Source organism: Cynocephalus volans, chromosome 3, assembly GCF_027409185.1.
Source record: "Cynocephalus volans isolate mCynVol1 chromosome 3, mCynVol1.pri, whole genome shotgun sequence".
Classification (NCBI taxonomy): domain Eukaryota; kingdom Metazoa; phylum Chordata; class Mammalia; order Dermoptera; family Cynocephalidae; genus Cynocephalus; species Cynocephalus volans.
The window spans coordinates 183,148,215-183,162,128 of NC_084462.1; the positions used below are offsets into that span (position 1 = coordinate 183,148,215).

The following is a 13,914-nucleotide window of genomic DNA, read 5'->3' on the forward strand; positions in this document are numbered from 1 at the left end:
CTCTGCTTTTGTTCTCTCCGGACTCCCAGCAGATCGGATGGTTCCCACCCACACTGAGGGTGGGTCTTTCCCACTCAGTCCACTCAGACTCTCATACTAATCTCTGCTGGAAACACCCTCACGGACACCCCTGAAAAGATGGCTTTACCAGCTTTCTCAGCATTCCTTCATCTAACCAAGTTGACACCTAGATTAACCTTCACACCGTTGTAGACTGTTACCTAATCGTGTGGTTATATTATTACTGTAAATTGGCAGACAAAGATGTGGTATTATCTTTTCCTGGTGCTTTTGATTTGCACACGATTATGTTGAAATCTTAGGCTCTTTGAGGTGGGGTCTAAGAGAAGGAAAGAGCATGGGCTTTGGGATTAGAAGCTCCTACTGGGTTTTATAGATGTTTGGTGTAACTTAATCTACGTCTTCAAAATAGATTTCCTGCCAAACATTTCATCTCTGTATGTTTGGCTCTCTGATTATCCTTGCTCCAGTGACTGGTCACAGGGAGCAGTGAATATGGTATCATTATATATGGGGTGTCCTGCATACAGCTTGACACAGAGCAAGTGCTCAAATATAGGCTACATATGACATTATGTGGGGCATTTGTTACCGTGATATACTGAAGGAGAGAGTCACATGTCCACTGCCAGTATTTCCTCTGTAATCCTGTTTTGGCATTCTGACTTTTTTCTTTCACTGTTTTTAGCTTCCCCCTCATCTCCTGGGGGAACCGGTGATACCTAAGGGTGTATATGAAATTGCTGTCTCCCTAATTCAGATGTTTGATGACTTGGATATGGAAGAGAGTGGGTAAGAGACACACTAATTGATAATATACTTTAATACATATGTAATTTTAAAAAATTGTTACTGCTACTCATTTTGAAGCTTTTTAGTGTTTTTACAGTATTAAGATATAACTGTAGATACTTTTTAGTAGATATTGTATGTATTTAAAAATCAGGTTAGTATTTTGTAAATTATTTTACTGGAAATTTCCACTTTAAAGTAGTTAAAGTCATGCCAGTGCAGTTGTAGAACTGATCGTTTCATAGTCTGAAGAGAGAATGGTTTTCCAGACGTGCAGAAGTCGTATCACTCACAATCCAGAGGTGAACTTTAAGTAGCACTGTGTTAGTGGGGTGGTTGAAGGCCTTTCTTTGCCTTGTTTTTGTTTACTCTAGAGACATGTTCCTGCCTCTAAGGAGTCTCCTGTTGTAATCCAGACGTTCATTCATTTAGCTGGTTCTTTGAAACCTGGAATCTATTTTAGATTATCATGGTGACTGTAGTCTATAATTTACAAAATATTATGCTGAGCCGTATTATCGAACTTTTACCATTCTAATTTTACTGCAGCTTGTAAATACCATTTATATTTTGGAGCAACAAGCGTTGAGTATATAGATTACACCTCTTCATAGCAACTAGAACTAGATTGCTGGGATAGCATTTCTCTTATAGGCCTTACACACACACACACATAGATTACACCTCTTCATAGCAACTAGAACTAGATTGCTGGGATAGCATTTCTCTTATAGGCCTTACACACACACACACACACACACACACACACACACACACACACATAGCATTTCTCTTATAGGCCTTACACACACACACACACACACACACACACACACACACCTTTTAATTGTTAGTTGTGAAATTTAAGCATAACAAACTCTAATGTTACTAATGGTCTTACCTTCCTCCTGAACAATATCTTAAAATGAGGCAGCCACATTCCAGTCAGCCTACCTTCCAGCTTACATGCACATGCAGTTGTGCTTGTAGACCATTTCAGCTTTGTGTTTTCTGGCTCCCATAAATTGGATGTTGTTTATTATATCATCAGTGTGTTTAGATTTACCCAAATGTACATAATTTTATGTGTTTATCATTCTGCCTTGCATCTTAGACTTTACTTCTTGGATCATTTTCATTCTTCCTAAAATATATCCTTCCAAAATTTCTTTAATAAGAGTCTGTTCTTAAATGTTCTGTTTTTATTTAGCTAGAAGATTTCTTTGTTTTATTTTCATTATTGAAATACAGTTTTGTTAGGTATAAAATTCTAGTTTACTACATAGTTTTCTCTTTACTTTTCTTTTTTTCTAAATTTTTAATTTAAATAAACTTATTGAGATATAATTTAAGAAAATGCACCCATTTTTATTGTTCTTTCTATATTCTGATGATATTAAAATAAAAATAAAAAAAGGGCTGGCCAGATAGCTCACTTGGGAAGAGTGTGGTGCTGACAACACAAGATCAAGGGTTTAGATCCTGGTACTGGCAAGCTGCAAAAAAAAAAATTAACAAAAATTGTTTTTGGTATTTTCCCATACTCTTGTGGCTTCTGTTATTACAGTGAGAAGTCAGTCACCTTTTGGTCTAATTGTTCCTTGCAGGTGAATCTGTCTTTTTGCTCTGGCTAACGTTCAGATATCTTCTTTGTCTTTCATACTCTACAGTTTTGCTGCTGTGAGTAGGCATGGATTTCTTTTCATTTATCTTGCTTGAGATTTGGTGAACTTACTAAATCTCAACATTGGTGTCTTTGATGCTGCGCAGCGGCCTTTTTCATGTAATAGCTTTAGCATTCACTGGTGATTTTGTCTGAGTCTGTTATTACACTAGTGATGTTTTAATTCTACCCTTTTTTCTGTATTTATTCCTTGAGATTATTCTTTAAATAATTTTCCTTTTATTGCCCTGCCTCTTTTCTCCCTTTCACTTTCTCTTTTTTTTAATGTCACAGTGAACTCATGGATTCTTTTCCCTTTTAAATAGACTATTTTTTTTAGATCAGTTTTTGTTGTACAGCAAAATTGAGCAGAAAGCACAGAGAATTCCCATATACCTTTCTCCCCCAACGTGCAAACAGCCTGCCCCACTATCAACATCCTGTACCAGAGTCGTACATTGGTTACAATGGACACATTATCATTCAAAGTCCCTGGTTACATTAGGGTTCACTCTTGGTTTTATGCATTCTGTGGGTTTTGACAAATGTATAAGGACATGTATCTACCATTATAGTATCGTAGAGAATAGTTTTACTGCCCTGAAAGTCCCCTGTACTCTACCCATTCATCCCTTTCTTCTCCCAACCCCTGGTAACCACTGATCCTTTTCCATAGTTTTGCCTTTTTCAGAATGTCTTATTGTTGGAATCATACAGTATGCAGCCTTTTCAGATTGGCTTCTTTCACTTAGTAATATGTATTTAAGGTTCTTCCATGTCTTTTCATCTTGATAGGTCATTTCTTTTTAGCACTGAATAATATTTTATTGTCTGGATGTACTGCAGTTCATCCATTCTCCTCCTGAAAGACATCTTGGTTGCTTTCAGCTGTTGGCAGTTGTGAATAAAGCTGCTGCAAACACATGTGCAGGTTTTTGTGTGGATGTAAGTTTTCAACTCCTTTGGGTCAATGCCAAGGAGTACCATCGTCGGATCATATGCTAAGAGTATTTAGTTTTATAAGAAACTGCTAGACTGTCTTCCAGAGTGGCTCTATCATTTTGCACTCCCACCATCAGTGAATGAGAGTTCCTGTTGCGCCACATCCTCACCAGCACTGGTGTTGTCAGTGTTCTGGATTTTGGCCATTCTAATAGGTGTGTAGTCATACCTTATTTTAATTTGCAATTCCCTAATAACATATGATGTTGAGCATTTTTTCATATGCCTTAAGTATGTCTTCTTTGGTGACATACCTGTTCAGGTCTTTTATGAAGGATAGCTTTGCTGAATATGATAAGAATTGTGGTTGACAGTTTCTTCTTTGAGCACTTTGAATATGTCATCCTACTGCTTTCTGGCTTCCATTGTTTCTGCTGAGATGTCAACTGTTAATCCTTTGTATGTGGCATGCCATTTTTTTCTTGCTGCTTTCAAGATTTTCTCCGTCTTTGACTTTCATTGTTTATGGCACTGACCACTTCCCGTAAGACTGGTACAACAGCTGAACCTTTAGCAGACATTTTCATCATTCTTTTAAGCCAGCTGTTAACAGGTGCATGGTAAGACCAATGAATTTCATGAGCCCGTTGACTACTAAACTGAGCTCCTTGCTGGAGGCCATGCTGTGTAGGAAACTACGGAAGCAAAAAGGCATCTGTAGGTCCACGGATAGTGGTACAACAGATGCTTTAAGTGTGTGGAAGGCAAATCTGAATCTAGAATAGGATACGTAATGATTCCCATGGGGATAAGTCCACTGTCCCCTTCATGATGGAATCAATATACTATTAACTAGCTGGGCTGGTTTCTCAGGGAATGGTGCCATATTTGGGACTTGGCATTGGCCTCTGTTATTGGCAGGTTAGTACTCAGCAGTGGCAGTAGCCAGATCAGTCTCAGTTACGGAAAGTGCATGTTGTTGAGTCTGTGCCTAAGCCTTTTTCCTGCTTCCATGGCCACTTTGTGCTGTGCACAACCCTGAGGGACTGGAGAAGGAGGCTGTCATCCTGCCCATCTCCTGGGCTGACTTCCTGCCCATCTGATGATTAAAGGTCTCCTTCACTGTGGCTGCCTTGTGGTGGACATTTTCTTGGCACCCACTTGCAGAGGCTCACCCATGTTCCTCCCTTGGATCTCCTTATCATCAGTATTCCAGTCTTGTCATTTCCAAGTCCCTGGCCAGCTGGCCAGCCTGTTAGCTTCTGTCTGTTGATTGCGTAAACCCACACTCATGGCTGCGTCTCCTTCTACACAGGTGGATCACCAGACACACTGCTTGGCCTTCTGCTCACTGGGAGGATGTATTTTCCCCTTGTCTGGGTGGGGCTGTCATGCAGCAGGGGTCCATTCCAGGCTGTTGCCAGTATGCCTTGCAGGCCCTTCAAACAAGGCCATAGTTGTGGCTCAGAGAGATGTGGCTAAGCAGAGGGTCAGGCCCTGTGGGAGGCTGAGCCACCTGTGCTGCAGTTCCTGGTTTACCCCTTACACCCATTTCTCCTTTGCAGTTTCTGTGCCCAGGCACAGCCTGGGTGATTGTTTCTTGGCTTTTCCGTGGCTGCCTCCTTAGTTCCCATTACCTACTTGAAGAGGCCTTTCATAACCATCCTTTCTGAACAAGCATTCCATACACACACACCCCAACTCTTTTTGTCCTGTTACCCTTATTGTTTCTTTCACTATCTTAACGCTGAATGAATCGAGGGCATCTTGTTTACTTGTTTCTTATCTGTCTCTCCAGCTAGAATGTAAGCTCCAAAGAGCAGGGACCTTGTCTGTCTTGCCCTCCTGATTGCATAGAGGAGGGCCTGGCATGTAGGAAGGGCTCATGGGTTTGTGGAGGAACGAAAGTTGTAATTTCACACAAAACTAAATATATTGACAGTAGTGGGGAGGCGAGTGGATGATTTGAGAACTTTGTAAAAATGCTTCCTAATAATAGTTTGGACTCCTTAAAGTTTAAATTTTGCTTGGAGTTAAAGTTTTATATTTTGAGGTTCTGGATTACAATAGCTAAATTACAGGAAAACTTTTGCAGATAATGAGTTTTTATAGGGGAAAATAAGGAGAATCAACAGGCTTGGGGTCCCCTGAATAACTTTGGGGCCTTGGGTATCGTCTCACTTCTTTGGGCCTCTGTATTTTCTTATGTAAAATAAGGAACACTACAGTGAATAACCTGTGAGAGCCGTTTAAGATCAAAGCCTATAATATTAGGATTCCAGAAAAGCAATCGTCATTATACCCTTAATTAATATTTGTGCACAATGCATTTTTAACAGGAACAAGACCTGGTCGGGTGCCCAGTTTGTGTCGGAGCGGAGCAGTGTGTTGGTGTTTTTGCCAGGTGTGAATGTCATAATTTTGTGACCTGGAATTATAATACTTTGGATAGAGGCTAAGTTTATGCCTATCATATATTATGAAAAATGTTATCATCCACATGTGTTTAATCTTTTTGGACACAGAATGTGAGCAAATGTGACTTTCAGTTTTACTTCTTACTGTAACCTCTGTATTGCTAAAAAGATTTCTTGTTGATAATGAAAAGTTCACAACTTTTTGAAGGCCTTCTTGCTACCTTTAAACTTTTCAGTAAAATATTGGGCTTTGTTAAATTTGCATGACAAGTATGTGGTTATAAATGTGAGGTAATTATCATCAGTCTGCATTTAAACCTTATTTAATAATAATAAAACATGTTATTATAATACCATAGAGTCATCAGGGTAGTCTTTGAGTTCCTTTCTCAGTGTTTGAGAAAACAGGCTCTTAAAATACTTTTCTGAAAAGATTATTTTAAATTATACTTTTTTCGAAATCATTTTTAATTGATTTTTTTATCAAGTGGTATAGCTTCTTGAAACATTGACAGTAATTCAGATATTTTCTGTCGTTGGAAGGTGATATATAGAGCATTTGAGTGTTTGAGCATATCATGACGGAGAACACAAAGCGTGCAGTGATAGTGGCTTATTTAATTCTGGAATGCAACATATGTGTTTCAAACTTTTGTCACGTTTTGATTAGGCTGGTATGGATTTGTTTTATATACAGGAGACAACCATTAGCTGACAGTAGGGTGGGGTTACATTTGCCCCAATAAATATTTATGAAATGACTACTGTGTGCATAATATTGTATTAAGGAAAAAATGACCAAAGCATAGCCACGTTGGTACTGGCTTAAGAACACCTAACATGAGACAAATGCTTTCTGCTAAACATCTTTTGAGTAAAACATTTATAAGTGCTATTTTACATTTAGGTTTTTTGTCTTTATATGTTTGTGTAAATTTAAGTTTGATATATGTTTATGTATTTCATTAATTGATCTTTTGTGAACAGTTCTGTATCAGTTTTCTAGGGCCACTAAACATTTATAAGTGCTATTTTACATTTAGGTTTTTTGTCTTTATATGTTTGTGTAAATTTAAGCTTGATATATGTTTATGTATTTCATTAATTGATCTTTTGTGAACAGTTCTGTATCAGTTTTCTAGGGCCACTGTAACAAAGTGCCACAAACTAGATGGCTTAAAACAACAGTAATTTATTCTCTCACTGTTCTGGAGGCTCGACATTCAAAATCAGGGTGTCAGCAGGGCCGTGCTCTTTTTGAGGCTCTGGGTAGAGTCCTTCCTTACCTCTTCCTAGCTTCTGGTGATGGCCATCAGTCCTCAGCATTTCTTGGCTTGTGGCTGCATCACTCCTGTCTCTCTCTCTCTGTGTGTCTGTGTCTCTTTCCTTCTTCTTATAGGGACACCAGTCATATTGGATTAAGGGCCCACCCTACTCCAGCATGCACTTGTCTTAACTTGATTTCGTCTGCAATGACTCTATTTCCACATAAGGTCATATTCTGAGTTACTGGTGTTAGAACTTCAACATACGAGGGCACTTCAGAAGTTCATGCTAAGATTTGTATTATCTTTTAATTCTATTTTGCTACAGACTTTTTGAAGTACCCTTGTATGTTTTGGAGGGACAAAATTTAATCCATAACAGACTCAGATATTGATAATTCAGGATGAGACAAAAGCACATTCCGGCATTATGTATTAACAAACATTTTTTAAACCTAATGAAAAATAATGAAAAAATTTAGCATATCTTTATAACCAAGACTTTAAAAATATTATTTCATGCTTGCAAAGATTTTGCATGCTCATTGTAGGAAATTTGGAAAATCTGAGAGGAAAAAAAGAAATGTAAAAGTGCTCATACAGCCAATACCCACAGGTAGTCACTGCCGTGGAAAGGAAAACTGGAAGAATATGTTTTTTCCCATATTTTTGAGTTGCTGCTAGTCAGTGTCATTGTGCACTTTGACTTAAAATTTTGATATACTTAGGCAAAGAGGATAAAAAAGTCAGATAAGATGAATTGGTAGGGCCTTCTTTGAAAAAGATGTCATTTTAATTTAAAGGTTGGCTTTTAGCAATAAATATAAATCTGTTGCCCTCCCCTCCCTTTTTCTTCCCTAGGTCTGGGTGAAATAAACTACATGCATGAACTCCTCACAAACATGGTTCACAAAAGGTGCGTTTAAAGTAATAAGCTGTATTTTTTTTTGCTTTTAAACCATTGCATTATTTCTGCCTGAAGTAATTTTAATTATCTCAATTAATAGTTATTTGTTTTTGTATCTCATGTATATCTATCCCTTATGGGTAGTTTATTTTTGTAATTTGTTTCTTAGGTTACAGGTGTATCCACTCCATTCAAGTGTGACTTTAGAAGAACAGAATAATGTATTTTTAAGTCCAGTCCCTGGGTATAGAAAGGTAGGAAAGCTGGGAAGACAAGTTCTAAGCACTTTAGGTAAATTTTCCTTAAAGACTTTACTAAAAAAAAATGTTAACATTTCAGCATATTTCTACAATGTATTCTGTAGCTAGTGGTTAGTCACCCAAATACTTGCCTGATGAGCCAGGTATGTTATTTAATTTTTGTGTTTTATTTTGCAAATCAGTTTGCTAATAAACTAAGATTATTCTGTTTTCTCAATTCATGTATTTTGTTGCCTTTTAATTATTCTTTGGCATTTCTCAAATTTTGGGACTGTTCTGGTGTCCTTGGCACTACTCTGGCTACAGAGTAGTGGTTAGAAGCTCTTTTCTCAGTCCTGCTCTAGGAGGATTTTTAAAATCTCAGGTCATTTGTGTATGATGGGATTGTCTTATCACAACCCTTTTATAGCTGCTTGAGATGATCGTCGACCCTGAACTTGCAGCTCTGCTCCCTTGAGTTCTGTGAGAATATGTGGAATCTCTCGGGGAAGCCTAAACCTTGGATGGCATTCCAGGGCAATTGCAGGTTACAGCCCTTCCCCTGGATTTTAACCTGTTTGTGCTCTTTGCCCCTGGGTAATTTCAGGACCTGTTCTAAAGCTGCCATATTGGAGGTCAGGTCTTGCCCTGGGTCTTACCTACTGCTTTTTAGCACTTGCTGTGTTGCATGTGGCTGGTTTTTCATACATTAAGGACTTTTTGACCAATTGCGACTTGTATAAAACAGGCAAATAGCTAATTTTAAAATTTGAGTTCAGTGTTTAAGAAGCTTTTAAATAATTTGAGTTCAAGAGTTGTGTGTGCTTTTTTGACTTTGCCTAATGATGTCCAGAATATAGTAAGAACGTCAACTTCTTTTCTCTGTTATTTGACAGATTATTCTGTCTACCAACATTGCAGAGAGTTCTATCACAGTTCCAGATGTCAAATATGGTAAGATCCTTCTCTGTTTTGCCTCACCACATAAACTGTAATATATAGTGGCTTATTCGTCCCTCAGGAATTATTCTTCCCCTCCTCCCCATCTCTACCTTTATTTTAGAGGAGAGGACTTAGAAAAGTAGGTTCACACAGTTATTCCTGTATTTGTAGCTCACTGCTTCCTCCTCTGAGCATTCCATTTCATGCTTTGGGGTAAGGTTGCTCTCAGGAAGTATTTGGGGGCATTTTAAGGGACCTTGTGGGAAATAGAACTTTGGGGTTGCCCAGATCGAGTTCTGTGACTGGAGGGAGGTGGGTGTTGGGGGAGCAGCGCAGGTAATCTCTGTTCCTGAAGGTAGCTTAGAAGTATACCATGTCAACTCTGGAGGCAAGTCCCTCGTCGTCTGGTCTTCTACTTCTGTGTCCTCGATTGCTTTGTGAGATTGCGTCACTAATGAGTTTTCTAAATTCATTAATTCATATTTGAAAGCCTAACATATGTGCCAGGCTGCTGTTCGCAGTGGTAGGTGTACAGTGGTGAGTAAGACAAAATCCCTGTCCTCATGGTGGTGACATTCTGGTGGGAGAGACAGATGGTTGGCAGGTAAAAAATATTTATAATTTCAGGTAGAGATAAATGTTACCTAGGAAAGTAAATCAGGAGGGGTGCAGTTATTGGGATAAAATGATCTTCTGCATAGGGTATGTGGGAATACTTCCTTGAGGAAGTGATATTTGAACAAAGACCTGGGTTGAATGAGAAGGAGCCATGAAAAAAATGCAGTTAAGGCATGGGAATAGGTCGCAGGAGCAGCAAGAAGGCCAGTAGTGTGCCTACCTGGAGTGCATAAACCTGGGGAAGTGAGAGTTAGCATTGTGTGCCAGGGATTGTTCTAGGTGCTGGGGAAATAGCAGTGAACAAAACAGGCAAAAATGTTTTTGTTCTCATGATGTATTCAAGGGTGGATATTAGAAAGATAAACAATAAATAAGGTAAATAAAAATATGTAGTAAGTCAAATGATGTAAGCATAAGAAAAAGTAGGGGAGTGTGGGGTAGGGAGTGTCAGGAAAGGGTGGTTGAAACTGTAGGTGGAGTGGCCAGGGAACGGGGAGGCGAGGAGCTTGGATTTGGAGGTGGCAGGTGGGAGGCACCTACTGGGTGTTCAGGAGGAGATGCTGAAGAAGCTGTTGGCTCAGTGTGCCTGGAGACCAGGGCAGAGGAGCGGCTGAGAGTGGTCAGTGGATGACTGTGGTGTTGAAAGCCTGCAGCCTGGCCGAGCTCTCCAGGGAGTGCACAGAGTGGGGCAGTCCCAGTATTTACAGGTGGGAGACAGAAAAGGAGGGGCAGCCAGCGCCACAGGAAGAAACCAGGAGAGCACAGAGTCCCAGAAAGCACAAGGAAATTGTTGGGAGGAGGGGCGAGTGGGCACATGCTGGGGATGGTGGCAGGAAGATGGTGTTGTCAGTGACCTTGACAGGAGCAGTTCAGTGAAGGCCAGAATCTGCTTGGAGTGGGCTCAGGAGAGGCTGGGAGGCAGCGTGGGTGGACAGCGCTGTGCAGGGCAGGGAGGCGGGTGGGCCACAGCGTGGGCACTGCCAGCACACAGGTGATGGTCATGGTCACAAAGGTGGTCGAGCTGCAGGGACGGAGTCATGCACATGAGGCAGTGTGGCCCGGGCTGCTGGTGGGAGTCCTTCCTGTTGTCTTTGCTTCCTTGGTGAACTCGGAGGCTCGGTCACCATCCGAGAGCGAGGAAGTCTGGAAGTGGAGGGCTGGAGGAGAGGATGGAGTAACACAGAGATCCAGGGGTGTGGAGGGTGGCCAAGGGGTAAAGGGGGTGCTCAGGGTGTTGGGCGCACAGCCGGCCTGGCGCAGGCTCCCTGGCATAGGCGGGGTCCTCGCAGCCTGGCTCACACCCTGGGTTGGTGGTCAGGGGAGAAGTGAGGCCATGAGGTGGTAGTGGGTGGGTGTGGGGCCCAGCGGGGAGGAAGGACTAGTAGGGCGGGGCTCCAAAAGCAGGGAACAGCGAGACAGGCATCTGGTTCCAGAGAGGGGTGCTGGGAACTGCCCTCAAGGAGGGGGGTTGCCCTGCGATAATGGGGGTGACGGTGCTGTAGGGAGAGTTGGAGGAGTTGAAGGAAGAAGAGGCTGGGTATTGCTTTTGTGGATATTGAAATCACCAAAACGATGGCAGCAGTGGTGTTGGAGAGCGTGGGAGCACTGGGGAGCCAGGCCTGGTGCCTTGTGGTCCTGCAGCCTGAGGAGGGAAGCAGCAGTGAGATTCAAGGACACCTGCTGCCCCTTCAGGCTCAGCATGGTGGGGGAGAAGACCACTGCCACCTCTCGGCACACAGCCCCTTTCTGTGGATGAGACGACAGGGCTGGCCAGGGAGGGCTGCAGGGGTTCTGTCACCTGTGTTGTACAGATGAGGACACTGAAGCAGAGAAACTTGGCGACTTGTCCCAACCACCCACAGACACACACATAGACACAGCACTCACAGAGACATAGCACACACAGAGACATGGTGCACACACACACAGACACAGCACAGTCAGGAGCACAGCACACACAGACACACAGGCACAACACACACAAGCAAACAGACACAGCACACAGAGACATACACAGACACGTCACGCTCAGACATGGCACACACAGGCACACACAGACACACTACACACAGATACAACAGACAGACACACAGACACAATACACATAGACACAGACACAGCACACTCACAGACGTAGCACACACTCACACACACACAGCACGCACAGACACACACACACACACACAGACACAGACATAGGATGTGAATCCTGGCAGTCCAGCTCGTTAGCCACTCTACTGTACCACTGTTGTAATGGTACCCTTTTGGCTAATGTTACTCTTTTGGGTGCAGTCCACGTAAGCCCTTCTTATGACACATGGAGTCTTACAGGTCATGTATTCTCTACATCCAAAGACACCCAGTCCTTAGCAAGAAAGAATGTGACCATGTTTCCCTGTCCTGGGCAGTAAGGAATGGTGAGCGCATTCCCAAATGTTTCCGTGTGCACACTAATTCACTGAGAAGGCTGTGTGTTTTGTATTGTTTTGTCACTATGCATTGTGATTTATTACATAATGATCTCTTGTTAGCATGGTGTTTACATTCCTTTTTTTTTAATGACAGTTATAGATTTTTGTTTGACTAGAACTCTGGTTTGTGATGAAGATACAAACTATCAGAGTCTGCGATTGAGTTGGGCCTCTAAAACCAGTTGTAATCAGAGAAAAGGTAAGGCGTTCATGTCCAAGCACAGAAATGAATCGGTGGTGACACAGTTATACCTGTAGATGTCTTTTTAAGAATTTTATTTTTGTATTTTTACTCAGATACTTCTGTTATTGGAGCCAGCTTTAAGTTTTAAGCAACAACATCTCATATTGTCAGAGTTTCTATTTAAATCCATGTTTTTTCTCTCTTCCAATGTATTAGGCGACAGTCTTTGTACATAATGGATTAATACTCTATGGAAATGCTACCATTTTTTATAGTGAAATTGAAATATTTTTGGTGAATAGGTTTGGAAACCAAGTGGATCACTTCATTAGTTTTTGGTAATCCTTCCTCTGACTTTTCTCCAAGTTCTAATCTTTCTAGGGTTGTTTTTCCTAAACTGGTTCCACATAAGGTTGAGGATCTGCTGCATTGTCCACATGTGTCACTGGCAGAGACGAAGGTGTGGAGTCCTTTTCCTGGGGAGTGGGTGCTTTGGCCATAGCAGAGGTGCATTCCTGACACACCTGGGGGCAGGTGGTTATGATAGTCTGTGGCAGGAACTGAGTTCAGGGGACAGCATTCTTGGTGTGAAATGAGAAGGGGCTGGTGTTTTATATTAGAGAACCTTTTGGGGAGGGCAGGTGAAAAACTATTCCAAGGACCCCTGTTGGATAATAAAGCTACTGTATCCAAAAACAAACAAAAAAACCCAAAAAAGGCAGCATTTATCACATGTTTATCATGAGCCAGACCCTCTCATTTACTCATTGAATCCTCATAACAGTCTTGTGAGGCAAGTACACAGTGTGCTTATTGATAGTCCCATTTCTTTTTCTATTTTCAACCCACTTATGGTGTTAAAATATTCCCATTTCTTAATGAAGCAACTGAGACGCAGAGAAATAGTAACTTGCTCACGTTATACTATGAACTGGTGGGACTGAGATTTGAACCCAGAAATCTGGCTTCAGTCCACTTTCTTAAGCACTTTGCTGATTACTTCTCTTGAAATGACTTGCTTAGAGAGGGATTAAGAATAATTAAGTACCCATTAAAATATGATCATAGTTTCTCATCACTTGGGAAAAACATTACGTTGAGTTATGTATTGCTATAAAGTTATGTGAAAAAAAGATTTTAAACGATAATCATCTCACTATATTTAACCGTCTCCTCCCCAAATCCCCCCCCCCACCAACCTATGCAAATGACTAGAAATAAATATAAGTGATTATCTTTGGGTCAGTCTTGGAATTAAAGAAGTTTTATCCTTTGTCCATCTTTTCATATGTTTAAAACTTCTATAATTAGAAAAATGTTTATTATAAAATTTTCCTAGTTGCAAAGATAGTACATAGTAGAATCCTTGATTCCTTCTCCCAGCTTCCCTTAGTGGGGCATCTTACATAATTGTAGAACAGTATCAGAATCAGGAAGTTGACATGGGCACAAT

General features: G+C 41.0%; 1 protein-coding gene across 1 annotated transcript in view; it reads left to right on the forward strand.

The window, feature by feature from the left end:
- TDRD9 (tudor domain containing 9) overlaps positions 1-13,914 on the forward strand; it is a 97,948-nt gene that overhangs the window by 39,974 nt on the left and 44,060 nt on the right. The window contains exons 8-13 of the mRNA XM_063091606.1: positions 710-813; positions 5,758-5,822; positions 7,962-8,016; positions 8,177-8,261; positions 9,143-9,200; positions 12,372-12,476. Of these exons, the coding sequence (XP_062947676.1) occupies positions 710-813; positions 5,758-5,822; positions 7,962-8,016; positions 8,177-8,261; positions 9,143-9,200; positions 12,372-12,476 (472 nt within the window). The remainder of the gene's footprint in view (positions 1-709; positions 814-5,757; positions 5,823-7,961; positions 8,017-8,176; positions 8,262-9,142; positions 9,201-12,371; positions 12,477-13,914) is intronic.